At 40.8% G+C, this 25456-nt stretch overlaps 1 protein-coding gene across 2 annotated transcripts in view; it reads left to right on the forward strand.

Moving 5' to 3' along the window:
- Positions 1 to 9475: 9475 nt before the first annotated feature.
- ZNF704 (zinc finger protein 704) overlaps positions 9476 to 25456 on the forward strand; it is a 349579-nt gene continuing 333598 nt past the window's right edge. For both annotated transcript variants that reach the window (XM_020976198.2, XM_020976199.2), the window contains exon 1: positions 9476 to 10161. In XM_020976198.2, the coding sequence (XP_020831857.1) occupies positions 9484 to 10161 (678 nt within the window). In that variant the 5' untranslated portion in view covers positions 9476 to 9483. The remainder of the gene's footprint in view (positions 10162 to 25456) is intronic.

A 25456-nucleotide genomic window follows, 5' to 3' on the forward strand; every position in this document is an offset into this window, starting at 1 on the left:
GCCAAGCATACCATAGAGAATAGGAGCAAACTCAGAAGACATTGTCAAGGACAGAGCAAGACCCTAAAATACACAGTCTTAATTCAGCTCTTTGATATACTAAGTACTTAAGAATCCAATCAAAATGTACTTAAAGTTCAAGACTTTCCCAGGGACATGTTATTGTGAATGAGATCTCTTCCCCAACAGCCCTATGACAAACATCCACTAGTTGAGTAGTTATTGTGGCTATTGAGTGAAATTGTGTGATAAAATTTGCAATGATGCATTCCCCCATAAGAAGTGATTGCCTAGTAGCTATCTCCAAAGACAGCCTAGTCTTCTATCCTCTACAAGTATGAGTGCTTTGACCCTAGTCAGTTACCCCTGAGGATTCCAGTTAGTTCAGGGAATGAACCCTAGCATCAAATAACTTTTCCTGAGTAATAGGCTTCATGGCTGCCATTCCTTTAGAGTATTATTGTATCCTATGACCTTGGTAATGAATCTGCACTGATAATAATAATAATGAGAGCTATAAATTATGCAGTGTCCCAAAAGTATTAGTGAAGGTTTAAGTTTTAATAAGCTTAACATTCCACTAACTTTTGGAATACATTAAATAAATGATAATAATTATTAATAAACTTATTAATTATAACATATAAATTATGTTGTATATAGTTATTTTAAATATAAATAGAATTATTTGTATTATAATTTATATAATGTTTATATATAATTTACATGATTAATAATTACTAATTATATATTATAATAAGTTTATTTATTAAAGCTTAAAACTGGACTAAGAATTTTGGGACACCCTGTATACAGTTTTGAGATGTGTAAAGAACTATACATATATTATATCATTTGATCCTTACAGCAACCTGGGGGGTAGGTGCTATCATTATCCCCATTTTACAGATGAAGTAACTGAGGCTGAGAAAAATTAATTGAATTGCCAAGGGTCACATAGCTAGTAAGTATCTAATGTAGGATTTAAACACAGGCTTTCCTGATTCCAAGTTCAACATTAGTCAGTATGTCACTTCAAGCTGTATTCTTGAATGAATTCTGCAGAATTAGCTTCATTTAGGGAGTTACTGATATCTGTTTCACTAGCCTTTAGCCCCTTTCTAAAAAAATACAAAACATAAAACAACTTTTTTTAGTATAAAGGGGCTGGTAGTCATTAGGCAACCCTTGTTCTGCAACAGGAATTTTTGTCCCACATGCAACTAAGTAGCATAGTGGATAAAGTGTTCAGTCCAGAATTAGAAGACCTGAGTTCTTAAACCAACTGTAAAGGACCTGTGTAGGAACATGCTATCTACCTCCAGAAAAACAATTGATAAATAGAAGTGTGCATAGTGTGGTTCTACATATGTTTATTAACTGTGTTAAATGGTAGCCTTTTTTTAGTTCAGGGTGGGAAGGGAGGAAAGGAGACAATTCAGAACTTAAAATCTAACAAAAAAATTAAATTTAATTTAAAAAAACCTGAGTTCAAATTTAGCCCCAGATACTTACTAGTTGGGTGAATCTGAGCAAGTCACTTAATCTTTGTTTGCCTTAGTAACCTCAACTGTAAAATGAGGATTATAACCCTACCTACCTCCTATGGTTGTTGTGAGAATCAAATGAGATAATATTTGTAAAGCACTTATCACAACATCTAGTAGGTAATAGTTGCTTGATAAATGTTAAAGCTTTAATTAAATGCTAGAGCATTGAGGTGGCACAACAGATAGAGTGCCGGACCTAGAGTCAGGAAGACTCATCTTCCTAAGTTCAAATCTAGCCTCAGACACTTACTAGCTGTATGACACGGTTTGCCTTAACCCTCTTTGCCTCAGTTTCCTCATCTGTAAAATGAGCTGGAAAAAGGAAATGGCAAACCACTCCAAGAATGGCAAACCACTTTGCCAAGAAAACCTCAAATGGGGGCACAAAGAGTCAGACACTACTGAATAACAACAACTATTACTATATTTGACATACAGCACAAGTGAACATTAACACTGATACACAGAGAAAGTTAGCTAGGTAATCAGACTTATCAGTGTCATCCTGCTATAATCAGCACTATAGCCACATTATAAGGGCCACTGTTTCAAAAGGTAGTCTCCCCCTGCTTTTTATATGCTGCTTTTAGGCAATCTCAGATCTGGAAAGGGGTTAATATCTTCCTAGTGTTATTGGCAACAGCTGCTTAACTCAAATCTAACTAACTCTTGGTATTTTTACCCCCCACCCCAAATTGCTCTATGCTGTTTTTTAAACAAAACAATTGTTAGAGATTACTTATTTTAATATCTGAGAGACAGTGTAGCGTAACAATGAACATTAGTACAGATAACTCAATCGATTAGTAACCCTTGTCTCTACTATAGAATAAAAGTTCTTTGAGAGGAGGGACTGTTTCATTTTGTGTCTTGGTATTTTTGGTGCCTTTTGTGGGTGCCAGTACATGTTGCTGTTGTTTTTCAGTTGTGTCTGACTCGATGTAACACCATATGCATGGGGTTTTATTGGCAAAGATACTGGAGTGATTTGCGACTTCTTTTTCTAGTGTGTCCCCATTTTACAGATGAAGACCTGAGGCAAATGAGGATTAAGCGACTTGCCTAGGTTTGCATACCTGGCTAGTAAGTGTCTGAGCCCACATTTGAACTCAAATTTTCCGAACTCCAGGCTTGATGCTCTATCCACTGTACCACCAACCTGCTGGCATATAGCCATAAATGCTTCCTCTATTCACTCTCAAAGACTTGTTCTCATATGATCAATCAATAAATTAGCATTTATTAAGCTCCTACTAGGCACTGAGGATACAAAGACAAAAAACAAATAAGATAATGTCTGCCCTCAAGGAGTTTACATTCTATCAGAGTGAGACATCTACACATATAAATACATACAAAATTGCAGGTGTGGGGATGGGAAAGCACCGGAACTGGGAGGAGGATCAGAAAAGCCTTATACAGGAAGTGGAGCTTGACCTGAGCAAAGAAAACAAGGGTTCCTACGATGGAGATGAGGGGGCATAGGATGGAGCACAATAATATGGAACATTGTATGTGAAGAACAACTGGGAACACTTTATGGACAATGGACAAATGGACAATAAAACTAGAAAGGTGTTGGAACCAGATTGTGAATAGCTTCAAATACTCAAAAGAGGAACTAATATTTATTTCTAGAAGTAATAGGGAGCCACTGGAGCTTATTGAGCAGAGGAGTGATATGGTCAGACCTACAGTCAGTAAGTCAATCAATAAATATCAAAGGTCTACTATATGAGAAAAAGAAAGTTCTATCCTTTAAGGAGCTACAACCTAATGGGGGAAGGCAACACATGAAAAGACACTGGAAAGGGGAGGAGGGCTGAAGGGAAGGAATCTGATGTGGGGTTGTTACAGAAATGTACAAAGGAGTGCAGCTGGGTGGAAATTAAGAAATGGCTGGGCTTCGATGGAAGTTCTGGGAGGAGCTCTCTCACTCTACCTTCCAATCAGAGAGAGAGTGCCCAGGAGCAGAGGGTCCTGATGAGGTGTGAATTCCAGGGCTATCCTTTAGGAACATTACTTTAGGAAATACATGTAAAATGGTTCAGAAAGAGTGGAAGCAGAAGACCAATTAGGAGGCTATTGCAACAATCCACCCACATTAAAATTAATGCATATCCTTAACAATGGAATTATTGGGTATATGATAATTTTAGTCATTTTATTTTGTATACTGCCAACTTGCTTTTCAAAAAGAATCTACACGTTTGCAATTAAGTGGAATCCAAATCTCATAGATTTAGACTGTAAAACTGGGAGGGACTTTAGATATCAATCTACTCAACACCTTCCCTTTACAAAGGAAACAGTCACCCAGAGTTCATGTCTGTGCTGAGACTAGAACCTAGATCTTCTGATTCTTGGTCCAACATTCTTTCAGTCATGTTGATGAAATTTGGAGTCCTTGAGGGGCAGGCATGAGGGTACCACTCTTCCATGGCAACAGTCCCTAGTCTCATGACTCAGGGTAAACAGCTAAAACAGGAGAGGGATGCTTTAGTTCTTCCAGGCATTCTCTGGCCCTCACCTCTGCCCTTTGGGAAAATGTAAGGTAAGTCCAAGGATGTGGGGCTCAAAGGTTGGCTTCATTCCCTTCCTTGACCTGACTTTACTGTCTAACCCCACCTCTACTCTGCTCCTCACCCTCCACAAAAACCCAGTTCTTTTAGAGGGGATAGAGAACTTCTACACTTGGGGAAGCATTTCTCCCTCCTCAGGGTGGCTCAAACAGAAGCCTGGAATCCTTGGGTCTCTTGCCCAATACCAACCCCTCCTCCTCCCATTCTCATCAGGAAAGTTTGAAAAGCTGAAAAGGACAAAACCCTTAGGGAAAGACAAGAGGATTGATGAGGGAGCAATGTCCCTAGGAAGACACAGCCCTCTAGTAGGGGTGGAAGTACTGTGTCCCTTCCTAGTTTTACTTTGGCTTTCATGGACACATCACTATTAGGGGAAGGGGGACTAGGACCCTAGCTGTCATTCATCTTTAGAATACTTCTTTTTCCCAGGTGGTTGGGTCACAGTTTCGGGCATTGAAGGGGTCTGGAAGCCTCAGCCCCTGACAAAAGAGCCAGAAAACTAAACTAGTTCCTTGCATCTCTACTCTCATCAACCTGTCACCAGTTACACACTGCCACCTTCACCTCATCCCACACGAAGGCTTCACCTCTGCCTTCTTTTAGAAAATAATATAATTACTTGTTCACAGTCCTTGAAATCTCCAGTCCTGGAGCAAATTTCCTTGGTGGGGCAAATACTCTGAGCCTCCCACTCTTTCACTGTAAGGAAAATCTTTTATTTTCTTTCTCACCTACTAGGATATTAGGTATTAAAAAGTCCCACCTTCTTGAGATTTAACTATACCCATTTCTCACTATTTAGCTAATAGTTTCTTTCTTGAAAGGGACTTTCCTAGCTAATCTCACCCTTCCCTTATACGCCCATAGTTTCTAGATTCTTCATTTTTTTTTCAGGTCAGGAAAGAAAAGATCAAGCTGAGTCTTTATAAATTCTTCTAATCCATAACAATTTCCTTCTAATCAGGGAAAATTAACCCTAGCAACCAAGTTACTGACTCCCTCAATTAATCCCCCCTTCCCTTCTCTTCTCTATCAATACTCAATTAGCTTTGAATCCCATGTTTACTAAGACCTAAAGTTTTACTGCCTGCTCAGGGCAACTTTCTTTTTTTTAAAAAGCCTTTAAAAAAAAAAACAGTTTTAAAATAAATTATATGATAGCTTCTTCCTAACTTCCAGAAATTTAATTAACTTACTCATGCTACTATGAAGCTCTACCCAACTTCATTCCAGTTTTCACTGAGATAGAGAGTCAGAATTGTTGAGGTGAGCCACTGACTTTCCTCTCAGATATCATATGAATATTCATGTCATAGTATTGAGTGGCAGCAGCTAGGTGGCACAGTAGATAGAGTGCTGGTTCTGGAGTCAGGAAGACTCATCTTCCTGAGTTCAAATCTGGCCTCAGATACTTCCTAGCTGTGTGACCCCGGGCAAGTCACTTAACCCTGTTGGCTTCAGTTTCCCCCTCTGTAAAATGAGCTGGAGAAGGAACTGGTAAACCAGTCCAGTATCTTTGTCAAGAAAACTCCAAAAAGTCACAGAGTTGGACACAACTGAAATGCAACAACAGTATAGAGTAGGAAATCCCATTCCCACAGGAATTTGAGGGTAGGCCCATGTCCAGAATGGGAAAGTCTTTCGAAAACATGGTGTTACCAGTCTCCATTATTCTCCAAGTAGACCAATTAAAACAACAATGACAAATGTTAGGTATCTCCTATCTATAAATCAAGGAGGAAGGGGAAAGAAGGATATAAGGAAATATAAACTATCAGAACTCCAATCCTATAGTGGATTCTACTCTGTCAGGCCATTTTCCAGAGTGTGTATGATGGAGGCAGTCAGGCTACTTGTTTCACTGGGGATGGTTTGGGGAAGGAAGTATGGCCTCTGGAATGTCAGTACCTGGGGCAAAGCTGTGGCTTCTCTGATCTCAGTCGGGCTCTGAAAATGACTGGCAGTAGTGTGATAAATGAATGGATTGTGAAAAGGAGAGACTTATCAAATGTTTGATAATAGTCTAGGTGTTTGCACCAGGGTGGTTATAGAAGAAGAAATGGATGTCAGGGATATTGGAAGAAGAATCAAATGATTGAATGAGGCGGCCAAATCCCTGGCATTCCCCTGAGGCTAAAATCCCATCAACTGGCCTTTCTTTGTGGCTACACTCAATCTCCCAATTCTCTTTACCCTTAACCTAACCTAGACCAGCCTAGACCTCCCTATGTACCCAGCCACTTCCCACCCTTAATCCAATCTAGGCTCCATTCTCCCTTGGCCACCCCCATAGTTCTCTTACCTCATAGACCACTTGGCCACTCCTAGATCTCTCCCATACTCTTTCTGTATATAAGGTCCATCTTGTCTCCATTAAGACCCTCGGATTATTATAATCTAGCCACTGCTCAGATTTTCACAATGTAGCCAATAGCTCCCAGAAGCTCAAATTCCTTAAGTCTTTGGCTAAAATGGTGAATTTTCAATAAACCTGGTTTTTGGCTAAAAAAAAAAGATTGGATGAGACATGGGGAAGAGTTAAAGATGTCTGCCAGGTTTCTAGCCTTTATAACTGGGAGAATGAAGATGAGACTATTTCATTTTTGTTTTTATGTTTTCAGTACCTACCACAATGTCTGACACAGAGGAGGTACTTAATAAATTATTGAATGAATGGATGAATGAATGAAATCAGGAGAAGATGAGTTCTATTTTGTACATGTTGAATCTGATATGTCATTGTGGTAGAAATAATCAGAGGGCAATTGAAAATTTGGGCCTGAAGCAGCAGGAAAAGGTCAGGTCTAGAGATAAAGATTTAGGAGTCATCCACATAGACAAGGAAACTAGTTTTATGTCCTGAGAGTTGATGAGATTACCAAGGGAGATAGTCTATAAAAGGAAATAGTATTGGGGAAGTCTTCCAATTAGGAATTGGGAGGAAGAAGATGAAACCACAAAGGAGACTGAGAAAAAGTAATCAAATAGATAGAAGAAAAACCAGGAGAAAGCAATATTCCAGAAATGAGGAGAGGAGAAATGACCACCAAGAGAGGGTTGGTCCACGGTATCAATTGCTGCACATAATTCAAAGATGAACCACATAACTTCTGGAGTTAAAAGGTACTTCAACAGCCATTCAACACAAGCCCCCTAAAAGAATCTCCAATACAACATGCCCAACAATGACTACAATAATAATGTAACCTTTGAAAGGGTTCAGAACTATGATAGAATTATGACTTAAGAAGGCTAGTGATGAAGCATCCTTTCCCTCTCTTGACAGAGGCAAAGAGTGAGAAAGCATTCTCAGACGTGGCCAATGTGATGTTGATTTGTTTTGCTTGACCTAACACTGCTGTGTTGCTCCTGGAGCCTCTTCAACTTAATAATATTCTTAAAATAGTGGTCCTTAAATCACCGGAGTCAGGAGGACCTGAGTTCAAATCCGACCTCAGACACATTAATACTTACTAGCTATGTGACTCTGGGGCAAGTCACTTAACCCCAGTGGCCTCCACAAAAACAAACCAAAAAACAAAAAACAAAAACCAAGCCAAACAAAACCAAAGGAAACAACTGAACAGGACACTACTGATATAAGCTGACTTGGGCAGCATTTAGTCCTTGAAATAATCCTTTTCTTAATGGAACCCAAGATTGAATTAGCCTTTTTGGCTGACATATTACATTGATTCACGGTAAACTTTCAGTCCACTAACAACACCTCTGTGGTCTTACCAGACAAACTGCTGTCTTCCGTCTTGTACTTGTGAAATTGATTTCTTGAGCTTTAGTGTCAGACTTTACTACATACATCCTTATTAAATTTCATCATATAAGATTTAGCCTAATTTTCTAGGCTATCAAGATCTTTTTGCATCTGATTTAGCAAGTAAATTATTGGTAACTTTTGAGAGGGCAGCTTGAGCAGTGAGGATAGAAGTTAGAATTCCATCAATCAGAAAACATTTATTATAGGCCTACTATGTGCCAGGCACAGTGTTAAATACTGGAATGCAAGGGATTGAGGAGGGAATGGGTGGTACAGCCAAAAGAGAAGAGAGATGAAACTGTGGCCCAGCGGAAAATAAGGGTCAAGGGAAGAGTTGTGGTTGTTGTTGTTGTTGTTGTGTGTGTGTGTGTGTGTTTTAAATAGGGAAGACCTGTTCTGTTGTATGTAGAAAAACAATCATTCAAGGTCTAGAAAAAATTGCTGAAGTGTACATAGAATTTTGTACAAACCTGTCAGACTTAAAGCTTATTTATGGTCCTGAATATACCGGATGGAGATAGAACACTTTGAATTTAGGAATTATGTAAGAAGCTACATAAAAATTCACATTTATGTAGCTTTATACTTTGCAAAACCTTTTAATACATAGTCTCATTTGCCACCTCCCCTCCCCCATAACCCTATAGAAAGGAGATAATGCACATTCTCCATTCCACAGACTGGGAAACTGAAACTAGGGGAAGTTAAGTGACTTGTTTAAGATCCCCACAGCTAGAAAGTGGCATTTAAAACCAGGTTTTCTGACTCCAAATCCCAGTGATCTTTCCACTACACCACCGTTGCTTATATTGCTTGAAAGAGTAAAATGTAGTATTTCAGAATATCCAAGAAAATCTGTATTCCCCTCATATCCAGGGCACCCTCCCGCTTCCCTCCCCAACTTCAAATGTGTACAAAATGTGATTTTAAATAAATATCTGTAACAGAAGCGTCGTTGCCATTTAGATGACGATTAACATGGTTCATTGTAAATCCCTCCATTTAAACAAGACAGACCTGGGGGGAGCCAAATAAATGCACACAGGGTGACTCTCCCATGGGACAACTGGCCAGCGTTTGCCCCTGTTGCTCCAAGCCCAGGAATTTAGTGTAGGGTTGGTAGGCAGAGAGAGAGAGAGGGAAAATAATCCAGTCCGGGTTTTGGTTGCACAGGGACTATTGGGCTGCGAGGAATGGCTAGTGAGGAGGGGAGAGGGGGCGGTGGTGGAAAACACACAACACAAACAGCTCGAGCGCCGCCGGAGAGCGGGGAGCGATAGGCCCGGGAGCCGGCGGCTGGGGCAGGGCCCGGGCGAGGCGCAGCGGCCGGCTCGGGCCGCTTGCATGGAGCCCTCGGAGGCGGACTGTACAGGCTGTGGCTCCCCGCGGGCAGCGCCGGAGGCAGCCCACCGCTCGCACACACCCACCACCGCTGCCGCCGCCCGCAGCCGCGGCTCTGCCCGGCGCTAGGAGAAGCCGGCAGCCCGCCTCCCGCCCGGGCTGGTCCGCCGGGCTCGGGCGGAGGAGAGGCGCCGCCGCCGCCGCTGCAACCCAGCGCCTTAGCACGGGCACTTGCATGCCTTGGGAGGTGGTCCCAGCGGCCCCTTGTTGCCCCGACCCCCGGCGGGTTGCGCCTCGAGCGACAACCCGAGCCCGAGGAGGAGGAGGAGGAGGAGGGCGAGGAAGAGGAGGGCGAGGAGGAGGAGGAGGTGGTGACAAACTCTCCCGCTTTGCACTGCGGCCGGGAGCCCCTGCGCCAGGCATGCAGGCTCGGCGTTTAGCCAAGCGCTCCAGCCTGGGGAGCCGCCGGGGGGGCGCAGCGCTGCAGCCGCCGCCGGGCCCGGCGCAGGCGAGGGAGGGCGCCCTGCCTGGGCTGCCGCCGCTGGCTCCGGCCCGGGAGAGCTGGAGGCCGCCTCCCCCGCCTCGCCGAGCCGGAGCCGGAGCCGGAGCCGGAGCCGGCTCCGGGGCCGCCCCCCCCCTCGCTGCCGGCGCAGCCACGGTCCCCGCCCCGGTGCTGCTGCTACTGGAGGAGGAGGAGGAGGACGGCGAGGAGGAAGGGGGGAGGAGGAGGAGGGGACGCGGGAGGTTGGAGGGGAAGCCCCGGGGGGGCGCGGAGGAGGAGGACGACGACGAAGAGGACGACGAGGACGAGGAGGTGGTCGTCGAGGTGGTGGAGGAAGACGACGAGGAGGACGTAGAGGAGCACTTCATGCCCCCCGCGGCCCCGAAGGGCCAGACCCGGGGCTCCCTAAAGGTGCGTCCCGCGCTTCGTGCCCGGGGACTGGGGCGCGGGAGGGGGCACCTGGCCAGGGCGCACTGGAGGCTGGCAGTGAGCGGCGGGGCTCGGAGGGGTGTGTCAGCTGGAGCCTCTCCTGCACCTTCCTGGGTCCTGCCTGTGCACGCGAGTGTGTGTGTGTGTGTGTGTGTGTGTGTGTGTGTGTGTGTGTGTGTGTGTGTGGTCCCCTGGAGGGGTGAACCACTGGGTACGCTACCAGCCCCCCCCCCCAAGCTTCTCAACTGCAACCAATTCTCTCTTCCTTGAGGCTTGCCCAGCTTCCCTGTGTGGGTAGGAGGTGGCACCAGGTGAATGCTCCTTGGGGAGCACGGAGAGGTGTCGTGGAATTTCTCCCACTCAGGGGAAGTGGGAGAGAGAGAGAGAGAGAGAGAGAGAGAGAGAGAGAGAGAGAGAGAGAGAGAGAGAGAGAGAGAGAGAGAGAGAGAGTGTGTGTGTGTGTGTGTGTGTGTGTGTCTTCGTGTGTGTCTGTGCGCGCGCGCGTGTGTGTGTGCCATACCCTGGGGTGGGGGAGTACTGTTGTTTTCAGTCTCGGGCTGGGTCTGTCAGATATTGAAGGCGAGCAGCAGCAGCAACAGCAGCTTCCCATGTTTATCGGACCAATCGCCTTTCTGCTTAGGACCTGTTGTTGATGCGTCTCTAGTAGTAGGCACTTGTTAGATGCTTATTCCTCTGTTCCCGTTTCATAGAAAAACAAACGAGCTTTTCTTTCGTATGAGAAGGTTGCTTGCAGTTTTAGAGTTCCCCCTTTTCCCTGCCAGTGTTTAAAAGGACCGTAGTTATTTCCGCAAAATTGCTGAATTTTTTTCAAAAGAAAAAAAAATTAGGGTCAGCCTGAGGACACTAGCAATTTTAAAAAATGAGCCTTTTTTCTAAGTGTATGTTGTTGAAATTTTAGAGTGCCCCTTCTGCGCTGAAGCAGAGGCCAGTATTTTGGTTTTTATGTCTTCAGCAGATGATATGGGGTTTATTTATTACACAACTGACTGTCTAGAGTTTTCAGGCATGGGATTGGATAACACAGAGATTGCATGAATATGTGTTGCCAAGAAGTTTTGAGAACAGCAGTGGTAAACTGTTGAGCAAGGGATGATTACTTTTCATTATTGCTGGGTTTGTGTGTGTGTGAACTCAATAGCTATTAACTTTTGTGGAACAGATGTGTATTGGAGTCAAGGGAATCATATGAACATGCCTGTTCTTTTAAACTTTCAACTGAAAAGGTAAAGATTATAAAACATACGTACTTCTCATGCTTGTGGAGAATGTCAGATCCACAAAGAAACAGTTGTTAAACAGTAGCAGAGGAGCAGTGGCTTCAATAAGCTAGTGAGGCACTTTCTTGAAAGCTGTCAGGACCATTTTTTTTTTTTGGACAGCTGCCTTCTCAGGCCCAGACCATGAACTTCATTCTGATTACCCATGTACTCTTAGAAAGCTTTTCAGATAGTGTGGTTCTAGTTTCTTCTAATTGCTTTTAAACTGGCCGTGGAACCAGTAATCTTAGGGTGATATATCTCTTGAAGAAGTGTTGCTTATCTCATAGAACATCACCTTTTTTAGGGGAGGGGGATCCTGAAGTATAACAAGTCTATTTTGACCTTGTCAAAAAATTTAAGCATAATTTAGGTGTCAAGAAGAACAGTGGCAGTTCTGATGTGCTCTAAGAAAATGCAAAAAAGAAAATCTAAATTAAAAATAAAATGTATTTTACTAATGTCCTATTTCACTTCATTATTGTATGGAAGTAACCCTAGGTTATCAAAGGCTATGCCAGCAGAGCAAATGGTCTGGAAGATCCAACCAAGCTCAAAAAACTTTGAGTGAGGGCTGGTTGATGGAATGTATATTAGAGGAAGATGAGAAAATTGGACATCAAGTAACAAATTTTTCTGCCACAGCAATTCAGAGAATATTGTCCATTCGAGAGACATTGAAGTGGACTGGAAAGATAGCTGGGTTTGGAATCAGACCTGGATTTAAAGTTACTCAGGCAAGTCACTTATAAGAACAGAGCCACATTTCCTTATCTGTAAAATGGGGATTATGTTTGTAGTACTCTCACTGCACAGGGTAAAGAAAGTGCTTTGTAAACCTTGAAGTGCTGTACTTATAAGTGTGGGTTATTATTGTTATTATTATTATTTCTTCTTCCTCTTCTTCCTCTTCTCCTCCTCCTCCTCTTCCACCACCATCATCACCACCACCATTACTTCATTTTAGAGGGCTTATGATCTTCATTGGTGAAGGTAATACCTTCAGTAATAAAGTCAAGGATTTTTGAACTATAAATATAAAGCAAGTAAACTAGGTGGTAGTGATTTGCATTTCAAAGAAGACTCATCACTTTTCAAAAGGATTCACTGCTGGATTCTATTTAAAATATTCGTTTTTCTAGAAATTTGGTTTGTATACAGCTTTTCAGGAGTATATTTATTGGAAAAAGAGAGATATACACCTTGATCGTCTTTCATTTATTGACAGGGAATTTTGATATCCTTTATCCCAGGTGGTCTACTAATAGAATAGAAAAAAAATTATTTTTGTTATCAGAATATAACATGTACCAAGTCAGTCTCTCACCTGATTAACTTATCTTATTCATTTAAGATGTGTATCTATCTTTTACAGAAAGGAGTTGAGTTGCCTTATGAATCAAACAATGCAAAATAAAATATGTAGCACTAAGAACAGAACACAGGTTCTGGTTAGAAAGCTTAAGCAGATATTCTTAACCAGGGGTCTGAGGCTAGATTTCTTCAGTTCTTCAGTCCCTATTAAATAGGGAGAAAATCACCTTTTAAAGTTTTCATTAACTTCCAACTAAAATTTAGTTTTTCCTTCAATTATTTAAAATCATAATTCTGAGAAGGGATCCATTGACTTTAATCTACTGACAAAGGGGTCCACAACATGAAAAAGATAAAGCACCCCTCATCTAAAGGAAACAGAGGAAATAGGTGCTAATAGACATTTGAGATAAATTGTTAGATTGCTACTGTTGGAAAGTGAAGTTCCTTGATAGGCAAGGCAAACAAGAAATGTTATATTACATAGTTTTCATTTTCTGGGAGGAGGGAAAGCAGACACTTTTATCTTTAAACACAAGCTTTTTTTCTTCTTCTTCTTGAATTAAGCTTGAATGGAATTTTAGCATGTGGATCCTTTTTTAAGGGCCATTGGGAAGAATAGTGTATCTTCAACTTTTGGTTTATAAAAAAGTATAAAATGTTTAAGGAGATGGAGGACATAAAATTATAACCAGTGAAGGCCTATCTTGGGTGATTGTCTTGGGAGTGGGGTAGGGTGGCTAGTAGGTGGCCCATTGCTTCATTTTATTATGCTCTAACTTTATACAAAACCAGAATTTGGAGAATTTAGATGGGTGGATAGATAACAAGACATTTGTGTGCCATAGACACTGTGCCTCTTGTGCATAACTATCCATAAATGTGACTGTGCATCATGGAGAGTGGAATTTGCTAGCATTAAAATATATATATATATATATATATATATATATATATATGGTTACAAAAAGTCATATGGTAACGTGTCTTTTATTGTACCTTCCTGTGCACTGTATCCTGTACAGCTACCTACCTTACTACCTCCAGATTTTGTTAAATTAGAAAGGCTGAATGATAGAATTGTTAGTCGTATTCTGCCAAGGTGAGTTCCATAGGAAATCTGGATTAGGAATATTGTTTCTTCATTGACCATCTTTCCAAGAGTAGTTAACATGTTGATTATACTCTCAAATATCAGGTGTGTACAGAGACTGGCAGGTGCTAGATTGAAGTGAATTCATGGTTTAAATTGCCCAGTAGTAGATACTGGGTAGCACAGTGAAAGTGATAGGCTTGGGGCAGCTGGGTGGTACAGTGGATAGAGCACTGGCCCTGAAGTCAGGAGGACCTGAGTTCAAATGCGGCCTCAGACCAAACACTTGACACTAGCTGTGTGACCCTGGGCAAGTCACTTAACCCCAATTGCCTAAAAAAGGAAAGAAAAAAAAGAAAGTGGTAAGCTTTAGATGTGATGGGTTTGGGGGAGTTGCAGTCCTGTTGTGAAAACTTAATAGCCAGAATTGTATTCTTTGTCCAAAAAGAAGGCCCAGAGGCCTAGTTCCTTACAGGCTGGGCAGCTAGCGTACTTGCAACTGGAGCTCTTTCCTAAGGAAAGAACTTTGGACTTTTCTATGCATCTGTACTAAATTCCATGCTACACAGAACAGAGGAGTTGACATTAACTTGAAAAGTTCTTAGGGTGAGTATGACCTGCTAATAATTTTGTTCATAAATGAATCTCGTTATGATCCCATCATGGTAAGCCAGTTGCAAAATGTATTTGTGAATAATTAGCTGAATTGACCTGTTAGCTGACCATTCAAATGTTAAATCTCTGTTGTCTGTTTATTCATTTAAAGAATATTTATTGACAGTGTAATCTGTGCAGAGCACTAATAGATGCTCTGAGGGATACAAAGATGTGTAAAACGTGGTCCTTTCTGTAAATGGGGTTTCCAGTTAGTAAGGGACAAACCAAGTATAAGAATAACTATCAGTGTGTGATTAGTGAGGGAAGCCTTCCCTCAGTTCTGGTCCTTTCCCCCAGATGTAAATGTTATCTTCTGCCTCAAATTTTCATTTTGTCTTGATGAGAATAACTGACCTTTATAGAAGAACTTTAATGTTTGCAAGAGTGATATACATGATCTCTTTTGAGCTCTCTTTTGACCTCTTCAGATTCTACTTCATATTATACTTACCTGGAATAGTCTCTTCCCCGGTAAAATGTAAGATCCTCAAGGTCACGAATTACATTATTTTTCATCTTTGTGCTCCCAGTACTTTGCCTTGTACTTTGCACAGTTTTTTTGGATCTAATCTGTGATTTCATTGTTATAGTAGTTTCCAGTGAGGAAACTCCCTCTGCCAGTACAGAGTAGCACCTCTTCTGCAATTTCTAGTCTTGCTTGCCTGGGCCATTGAGAATGTGATTTGCCCAGGTCTTCCTGAAGAGAAGGCCAGCTCTCTCTATCCTAGGCCAGGATGTTTATTACACATAGTAGTAGGTGTTTCCTCAATGTTTGTTGAGTTGAATTAGAGTGCACTAATAATAGTTAATAATAGCTAGCATTTATGTAGTACTTTAACATTTGCAAAGTATTTTACATCTTACTTGACTTAGAAATGGCACAACCAAAACACTATTGTTTTTATTCATCCTCCATTTTCAAAGAGGACTAATGACATCATGATGTTGGAGTAAAATAGTTGATGATGACTGTATCTTGTCTTTCTGGTGAATTGAGGTGAGGCAGAGTTGCACAAAGTCATCAGCCTCACTCTCTCTTCCAGAGTCCCAGTGGCAGGACCGAAGTCAAGATGTCTGGCAATGCCTGGGATGCAGAACAAAAATACTATAAGAATTCTGAGAAAGGAGACAATCACTTATGGCTAGGATGGTTTTTGAACTAGGACCTGAGGGATGTTTAACATTTTGAGAAATAAAGATGGGGGCTAAGGTCGTTTCATTCATTCAACAAACACTTATTATGTGAAAAGCAATGTTTTAGGTGCCGAGGATAACAAAGACAAATGAATAGTGGTCCCTGTTCTCAAGAAGCTTACTGTCTACTGCAGGCTGCACCATGTAAGTAGATAAATTAGTAAATTCAAGATAATCTGAGGAGGAAGAGAGAGCATTAACAACTAGGTGGGTTAGAGCAGGTTTCCCATCAGAAGTAACACCTGAGGTAGGCTGTGAAGCAATCTCTGGATTCTAAAAGGCTAGAGTGAAAAGGCAGTGCAATCCAAGGCTGATACGGAACCTGATTGAGGAGATGGAAATGGAAGATGAGGTGCCGAGCTGCAGGAACAACAAGCAGGTGTGAAAAGGGGTAATTTGAAAAAGAGCCTGGGAAGGTTGGGTTGAGCCAGATGGTGAAAGGCTTCAAATGTTGAACTGAAGAGTTTCTATTTTATCTCAGAGGCAATGTGTGACCTCTCTTTTTGTTTTAAGAAGACTATTTTGCCAGCTGTTTGGAAGGTAGACTGAAGAGAAGAGTGACTGGAAATAAGGAGACCAACTAGGAAACTTGGAATAGTATGGATTAGAGGTGATAAGGGTCTGAACTGTGGTTCCGGCCTTGAGATTGGAGAGAAGAGGATGGATGTGAGATGTTGTAGAAGTAGAATCAGCAAGATATGGCAACTGATTTGAGGAGGGGTGAGTTTCAGGAAGAGGAAAGAATCAAAGATTATGCTAAAGTAATGAATCTGAGACTGAAATAGGTAATAGGCAAATAGACTCATTTAGAGGAGGAATGGGTTGGGGGAAGGGGAGGATGACTTCTATGTTCAGCATGTTGATCATGTGATGCCTATAGGACATCCAGGTGGAAGTGTCCAGGAGGCAGTTGTTGTGACGTGGGACTGGTGCTCAAGAGAGAAATTAGGGCTCGATAGAGCACTGGGCTTGGAATCAGGAAGACTCATCTTCATGAGTTCAAATCTGGCCTCAGATACTTCCTAGCTGTTTGATCCTGGGCAAATCACAGTTCCTCATTTGTAAAATGAGCTGGAGAAGGAAATGGCAAACCATTCCAGAATCTTTGCCAAGAAAACCTCAAATGGTGTCATAAAGAGTCAAAAACAACAAAATAGATTTGGGAATCAGATACACAAAGATAATTGAACCTATGAGAGCTGATGTCATCACTAGGAGAGGGTGTAGAGAGAGAATAAAAAGTGCCCAGGCCAGAGTGTGGGGGGAACACCCGTGATTTTTTTTTTACTATTATTATTTTTTTTAAGGCAATTGGGGTTAAGTGACTTGCCCAGGGTCACACAGCTAGTGTCAAGTGTTTGGTCTGAGGCTGGATTTGAACTCAGGTCCTCCTGACTTCAGGGCCGGCGCTCTATCCACTGCACCACCTAGCTGCCCCGAACACCCATGATTAAGGGGAAGGGTATGGATGATAAGACAACTAAGAAGGAATTATGAGACAGGTTGGAATAGAGCTAGGAGAGAGCCTTGTCATAGAAGATGGTGGAGAAGAGTATCTTCAAGAAGTGGGAGGGAGGGTGGGGTTATCAGTGTCAAATGCTACTGAGAGTTCAAGGGAAGAAGATTGAGAAAAGGTCACTAGATTTAGCAGTTAAGAGATTATTGATAACCTTAGAGAGGGCAGTGCAATCAAATCCTGGGGCTGGAAGCTGGTTTGCAAAGGGTTGAGCAGTATTTGAGAGGTGTAGAAGTAGATGCAATGAGTGTGGTAGACTTATTCCAAGTGGAACAAATAGTATGAACAAATTTATGGAAGTGGGAAGAGATAAGGCAAGTTCAGGGAACAGCAAATAGTCCAGTCTCATTGGAACATAGGCTGTGTGAAGCATAGTAAGGGAAGATAAGACTGGAAATGTAGATTGCGGCTAGTTTCTGAAGGGCTTTGGATCCCAGCATAGAGAGCCTGTATTTTATTAAGTAGGCAGAGTTACAGAGTTGTAAGGGACCTCAGAGGCTAATTTAGTCTAGTCACCTAAACAAGAATCCCTTCTATGTTATGTGCACCAAGTGATCTTCCAGCCTTTGTTTAAAGACTTTAGGGAGGGGGAATCCACTGTCTCCTAAGGTGTCTCAGGCATCTACTTCTGCACTGGGCTTCTGCTAAACTGGTCTTCTCCAACACAAAATGAATTTCAATGTTTCCACAGTTTCCTCACCTGAAATTCCTTTATTTTTCAAATCCTACCCTCCCTTCAAATCCCAGCTCACATCCCATTTTCTCTGGGCTACCTTCCCTGACTATTCCAGCTCTCAATGATCCATTCTTCTTCAGAATTTCCACTGTTTGTTGTTTACACAGTTTATTTTGTACTTAGAGATTGCCTGTTATTTGCTAGTTACTCTTGTATGGTAATGATTATTGCATAACAGTGTACAGTGCCTAGTCTATAATAAGTGCTTAATAAATGCTTGTTAACTAACTAATAATATGGTTAATGTTTAAGAATTATATATTAAATAATGTAATAAATCATATTGCTGCTAAGCTTTAAAGTTTCCAAAGTAATTTCCTCACAACAACTCTGGGAGGTCATATGGGTGTTATGACCTCACTTTATATATAAGGAAACAGGAAAGTTACGTGATTTTCAGACTTGACTCAAAATTCTTCAAAACCAATGTTCTTCCCTCTTCCCTCTGCCACATATACATATTTTGTATTTTAGGGTCATTTATTTTTGGACATTTATTTACATTTGTTATATTGTACATATATTAAGGACACTTAAGGACATTTATTTTTATATCACCAACTTTGGTTATAACAACAGATGATGTTTATATGGTGCCTTAAGGATTACAAAACCCTTTACATGTATTACCTTTATTTCATCCTTGGAATAATTCTGTGATATAGTTGTTGATATGGTAATTCTAGGAACCTAATGTTCAGAGGGTTGGTAAATGACTTGTTTATGATCATACAGCTATTAAGCATTAGAGAAAATGTTCAAATCCTTATCTTTTTGTGTTATGAGTCCTAACTTTTTATACCACCAATATACTGTTTTTGTAGAAGGTTGGGGAAGAGATGAAGGTAGGATATGAGACTTGAGGAAAGTTCCAGTTTCCAAATACTCCTGGAAAGGCGAAACAGAAAAACTATCTGTGAGATCATAATTTTCTGCATCTAGCCAGAATCCAGATGAGTTCACCAGTTAACTCATAAGGTAGTGTCATCTGTTGGAGATCTTTGGACTGGGAATCAAGAGATATGAGTTCTAGTTTCATCTTCAGTAGCCAGTTAGTAGCCAGGTGAACTTTGTGAGCAATTTTTGTGAGCAAGCCATGTAAGCAAATTACCTACCATCTTTGAGCCTCACTTTCTCTATCTATAAAATAAAGGGGGTAGATTTGATAATCTCCGAGGTATACTCTAGCTTAAATTTCTGAACTCTTTCTAGACTAGGTATAAGGTATCTGATCTTAATCCTTGTATTTACTTCTCTTCTTCCTTTTCCCTCTCTTTGGCTTTCATTCTATTGAACTAACTAGAAATTGCTAACTCAGATGTAGTTTTTCTGTTTTTCCTTTCCAGGGGTATTTGGAAACTGGAACTTTCCTCAAGTCTCTTCCATGCTATCTTCATTTGTCCTCAAACCTCCTATACTTGGTTCTGTTCCTGGCTCCACTCACCAATCCTGGGCCTCATCCTTGTCATTGAAGTCACCTCTTTGGACCCTCCTATTTCTGCTGTCTTCCTCCCAACTGTAATTCTGGGTTCTCAGCATTCTTGGTAGAAGAGGTTACTATGGTAGGACCCTGTCTGACTGAGTTCCTGGCTTATTTTTTCCTGTCCCTTCAAATCAATTCAGAGGAACGCTGGTTTTCAATTCCCCATTATGGCTGACCCATAGCCCAAGTTGCCCCTGCCCAAGCTTCCTGGCAATGGGGAGTCATTGTAAGATTTTAAGCTGGACTTTTGGAATTGTCTCTACGTATATTTAGGAATTTACCCCCTATGGAATTATAGCTATGAAAGATAGTTGATCTATTTATTTTCTATTTTGCTTTTATAATGTGACTTAATATTCATATCACATATCCATTTTGAATTTACTGTGATATTTGGTGTAATACATTGATGCAAACTTAATTTCTCTGAGACTGTTCTGACAATTTTTGTTAAATAAGGATTTTTCAAACAGTTTTTTAGTTAAATTAAAAAAATTTCTTGTCTAAAAAAAATTAAAAATAACTAAAAAATGAAAACACCAAAAAAAAAAAAAAGAAAATGCCTGGAGAACAAGGGAAAAAAAGATTTTAGGCTGAAGAATGGAAAGATTGATGTGGTGGCTCTGTATGTAATGATTGGAATGAATATTGAAGTCAAGGAGACCAATTAACAAGTTTGTAACCATGAGGTTAAAGGCCTGACCTAGTAGTATTTGTGGTAAAAGATAGGAAAGGACACGCTTCTAGTTGCTCTTTTTGGTAGTAACTAGCCAGTATGTTTCAGCTGAGTTTTAAGGTCATAAAAAATAATGCTTTTCTTTCTATTTGCTATAGCAGGAAGATATGCATAAAAATTATCTAACAGCAAGTCATGTAGATAAAGTTAAAAAAATTGGTGCTAGGACATGTCCATGTTTGATACCACTTGAAATAGAAATTATGTTGTTTAGTCGTGTCTAACTTTTTGTGACATATTTTTGGGGGAGTTTTCTTGACAGAGAGATGTTGGAGTGGTTTGCCATTTCCTTTTCCAGCTTTTTTTTACAGATGAGGAAACTGAAGCAAACATGGTGAAGAGACTTGCCCAGGTTCACATTACCTAGTAAGTGTCTGAGGCCAAATTTGAACTCATGAGTTTTCCTGATTCCAAGCCCAGTGCTGTATTCACTTTGCCACCTAACTGCTTACTCCTTACTCTAATTTTTAGCAGTAGTGTTTTGATATGGACATGAAAGGACCTTTAATAGCTTAGCACCTTTAATCAAAGGCTGCTGATAGACTGATGGACACTGCCTATTGTCTTAAGTTGCTTTTAATTATTTTCTGAATGAATGTAACACAATTTAAGGGTTAGCAGTAGTTGAATAATTTTGTCAGTGCTTGAGTATATCTTGATGCTTATTATGCAAGATATCATCTTGAGAAATAGTCTTAAAGTTAGGAGAAAGCTGGCATATTGTATATTGATATGTTTTGTTTTTATATCATGCTTTTCATCATTTTTTTGTCTTTTTTTACTGTATCTTGTTACCATTTTTTTAAACAGTACCTTAATTTTTAATGTATTTCTAATTCTCTTAGCCCCTCCATAGGGATCTATCCCTTCTAACTTAAAAAAAAAAAGAATGAGAGGAAAGGCAGCTCATCAGAACTAAAACACCAGCTAAGTAACTAAGTCTAGTAGTATATGCAATACTGAATGAATGTCTTAAAAACTTGTTTAGAAATGTGAGACAGTCTTGGATCTTGAGGAGCTCACATTTGAATAGGGGAAGATAGCCACTTAGGGGAGGTTTTACCTCCAGGGCAGTTGAAAAAGCGCAGTCCTTGAGGCACAGCATCAATGCTGATAATAATGCATAGTCTTTACTATCTTTAACCTCTCTGCAAAGAAAGGGAAGAGATTTTTTTTCTAAGGCTCAAGCATGGTTATTATTACTGTGTTCATTTTCATTGTTTTTTTTTTCTATTTACTTTATTTTCTATTTCTATTTAGTCATTGTGTATAATGATTTCCTGATTCTACTTAAATACACATCAATTCACGTAAACCTTCCTATTCCTCTCTGAATTTTTCATATTTCTTATGGCATAGTACCACATTACAGCAATCCCATATCACAATTTGTTAAACCATTTCCCCATTGATGGATATCCATTTTATTTCCAGTTTTTGCTGTCATACACACACACACACACACACACAATACTTTTATCAATATTTTATGTACATATATGTGTATTTGAGTCTGTCTTTGACTCTGGCATAGCATTTGGAAGGCATGTCTCACAAATTGATCAGGTAGTAATTTGGTGTTAAGAATCACTCTATAATAATAACACACACTTACATGGCACTTTAAGATTTAACTAAGTGCTTTTCTCGTAACAGTCTTGTGAATTTTGTTGTGTCAAGAGTGTGAACCTCATTTTAGGATGAGAGCCTCAGACTCAGAGATAAGTAATTTGCCCATGATCTTAAAGCTTAAAGATGTCACATAATTCACAAGTGTTTGAGAGAGACTCAGGATGACCAGATTTAGAGCTGCGAAGGACATTAGAACTCAACTCAAACCAAGATCTCACTCTTAGGCTTCCTTCATTATACTAGGCTGCCTTGCTGTTATACCTTCTGATATCAAGTACAATTCTGTATAAAGTGGGTGTGAATTTTGTGTCACATTTAGGGCACTTAATAACTTTAGTAACTACGTTTTATTACTGTTAGAAGATTAAAATGATCCATGAATGAGGTATTCCTTTGAGGACCATCTTGTAGGGAAACTTGACCATCTTTTCATAAGAGAGTATGTTTACAATGCAGCTAGGTTGCCCAGTTCTATATTAGTCTTGCTGTACTTGATATTTCTAAGAGAGCTTGTGTGCCCACTGCTACCCTTCCGTTCCTTGTGTTCTCTTTTCAAAAGAAGACTGGATTAAAGTGCAAGAAACTCTCACTCAGGTGGGAAGTTGGTACTGATTAGTAACGAGTCTGAATTTTTAAAAAATGCCCTTTTTGTTACTTCTGGGTATATTCAGTGACGCACACTTGTAGCTCACAACTTGTGTTACCTTTCAAGTGTGCCCTAGTGAATCTATAAAGATAATTTGAAATGAGCATATTCATTGATCATATACATGTAAATCAGATGATTTATCCTAAATAGGTGAAAGACTGCATAGTAATCATGAATTTGCTTGGCAGATTCCTTCTGTGTGCCTCCGTCCCCCCCGTCCCCCCCTCCCCCGATAATGTAAGGATAAGAATTCTGAAACATACTTCCCTACTTCCAAAAAAGCTGCAATTATAGTTTGTAATCTCTCTGTGCCTTAATAGATGGCCTTCATGAGTTTTTGTGGACTAAAAACTCATCACCTGGTAGCCAGTCTCCTGGTATTGAGCCTTTCTTAATTTATCTAGTCTGGACCCCAGATAACAGATATGTAGTCTGTTGTCATATGGAATCATTGGCTCCTGGTTGCTCCATTCTAATTTTCAAGCAGTTTGTTATTTGGGGAAGGTTTTGTACCTTTTGTGACAAGCTGTTAATTCCCTTTTCAGTTCTTTCGTCCATGGCTTTCATTTCTTTTTCAGTTTTTTTCTCTCTGTCATTTCATTTATAAAACCCTTTTTAACTTAAAACCAAAATGACTTCTTGCTTTATCTCTTCTAGGAATTCTCATTGGATTTTTGCCAAAGCTGTATTTTTCTTTGAGGCTTTGCTTGTAATTATCTTTTTCCTGGGTTTGTGTCCTGAGCATTCCTGTCATCGTAATAGTTGTGTGTGAGTGTATGTGTGTTGGGATTCTTTTTTGTTTGTTTCTTTGTTTTCACATTCTTCCATACTTCCACCTAACTTTAAACTTGATGTTATGAACAGGTTCAGCACATTTCTGGGAAGAATGTGTGAGCTACACTTTTGTCCTTTTGAGTTCTGCTGCTAACTTGGGTGTTGAGACTCATATTGTTCCAGGATGTCAGAGACAGGTTAGGCTTTCAGTGCTCCTGTTATGGTCTGATCCAGGGTAAAGTCTTCTTGCTACCCTCCTGGTTTTCAAGTTCCTTTGGGACTGAGCAGTATTAGACTGTTGCTAGTCCCAGTCAGCCATTTGGAAAGCTTTTCTGGTTCAGAGTAACACAACTATAGGCTCTCCTTTATCTGGGATTCCTGCCTTGGTTATTTCTCTGTGGGCTTCCCTTTGGGCTAGAAGCTGGAACTGAGATATCACTTTACTTCTGGAATCTGAGACACACCACTGCTACTTGCTTCTGAATTTATCCTTAGTTCCTGCAACCACTTCTTACCCTGGAATACCACCCTTGGGGAATCAGGGCATCTCCTTAGGCCACCCTGCCTCTGTGACCTCGAGCTTGGCTGTAAGCAACAAAGCTGACTGTTGACATCTGTTCCCATTGTGGTGCCCTGGGATAAGCCTAGGTGTGCCTTGGTATAGGTCTGGGACCTCCTCTTGCCCTTGTGTAAAGCCTCTCTCTTGCACTAAAATGCTTCAAGTAGTGCTATCCTGGTCAGAACCCTTCTTTGGTGTCTGTAGACCTCTCTGTCTGTTTTTCCCTATGCAAAACTGGGTTGGAAAATGACTCAATATGACTTGGTATTGGATTTCTCTATCAGCATTCACTCTGGTGCATTTTCTAAATCCGTTTGGAAGAGAGGTGGGGTTTTTTTTGGGGGGGTAGAGGACAGGGGGCAGATTAGGTGTACTTATGCTACTCTGCCATCTTGGCTCTGCCCTGCATTTAGCAGAAACATAGTCTGTAGGTAGGCCTCTGCTCAAAATCTTTCTAGCTTAATGGACTCTGCCAGATTCTGCAGTAACTATTATAGGATTTGAGAGCACAGGGTAACCTTTTCATCAAGCCATGAAACTGTATTGCATTTATTTTTCAGTGTTTTATATAATCCTTTTTCACATCATAGGCATACTAATGCCATGCCTGTGAACTTTGATAAAAACCATTCTGCCTGTAACCAACCTCCCCTTAATGCTGTCAGTCCGTCCAGACAGTTTATCAAAGCTCCTTTTACTCATATTTACATACACCTCAAGTTATATATACTCATATAAACATACTCATCTAGACATCTCAACTAATTTTCTTATCTAAAATCTGTTTGTGTCTTAACTTTCCTCTTGACATCCAGTCTTGTCAACTCGGGTTGAAAGTGTCCCAAAACCTATTCCAGAACTCGTAGCAGCAGGGTCATATCACTGGCTTCCCAGCTATTTAACTCATTTAACAATTCAGTAAAAGACAGTTGACATTTAAAAGATACATCAGTACCTTAAGGATTTGTGATATTTTCACTGTTCCCTGGCCCTCTATGACCTTACCTAGTAGTTGGTCTTCAAGACTTAACAGTGGCTGATAAATTCACCAGCCTGCTGCTAGCAGTGGTGATGAGACTCTCCAAATCTAGTTAGTTTTATCCTCAGGCAACAGACATACTTTGTGTTACTGGGTCCATACCTGAACCGTTTCCAGCTTGGGTCGGGCCTGCCAGAGCTTGTGTTCTCCTGGCGTAACCTTCAGCAAATCACTGTCACCTTAATATAAGGATGAGGCATTAGAGTAGGGTATTAAAAAGATATCTGTCCTCCCTCAAGTCCTACTCCCATGCCTCATCTTGGCATGGAGGTAGCCCAGGGTTCCTTGAAGATTATGCCAAAGGAGGACAACATTTGGCAGATTCTCCCATGCTGGAAGGACTTTGAGGGGTCCTGGCAGTAGACTATGTCTGTTTTATGGGAACTGAGCATAGAGACACTCATCACCAGTAGGCTGGCCACTTGGGGATGATTACTTTGGCCACAACAATGCACAGAGCAAAAGAAATATATAAAATGGCCCTCCATTTTATGCGGCCCCCTTGGGCTTCTGCAGGACAAATAGGGGCAGAAAGTGCTAAGAATCACATTTTTAGGTCAACTATAAATGCTCATACTTTAAAGGTGAGACTAGTATGTATTTGGTACATAGTTGTTT

Source organism: Phascolarctos cinereus, unplaced genomic scaffold (assembly GCF_003287225.1).
Source record: "Phascolarctos cinereus isolate Bilbo 61053 unplaced genomic scaffold, phaCin_HiC Scaffold_4;HRSCAF=312, whole genome shotgun sequence".
NCBI classification, from domain to species: Eukaryota; Metazoa; Chordata; class Mammalia; order Diprotodontia; family Phascolarctidae; genus Phascolarctos; species Phascolarctos cinereus.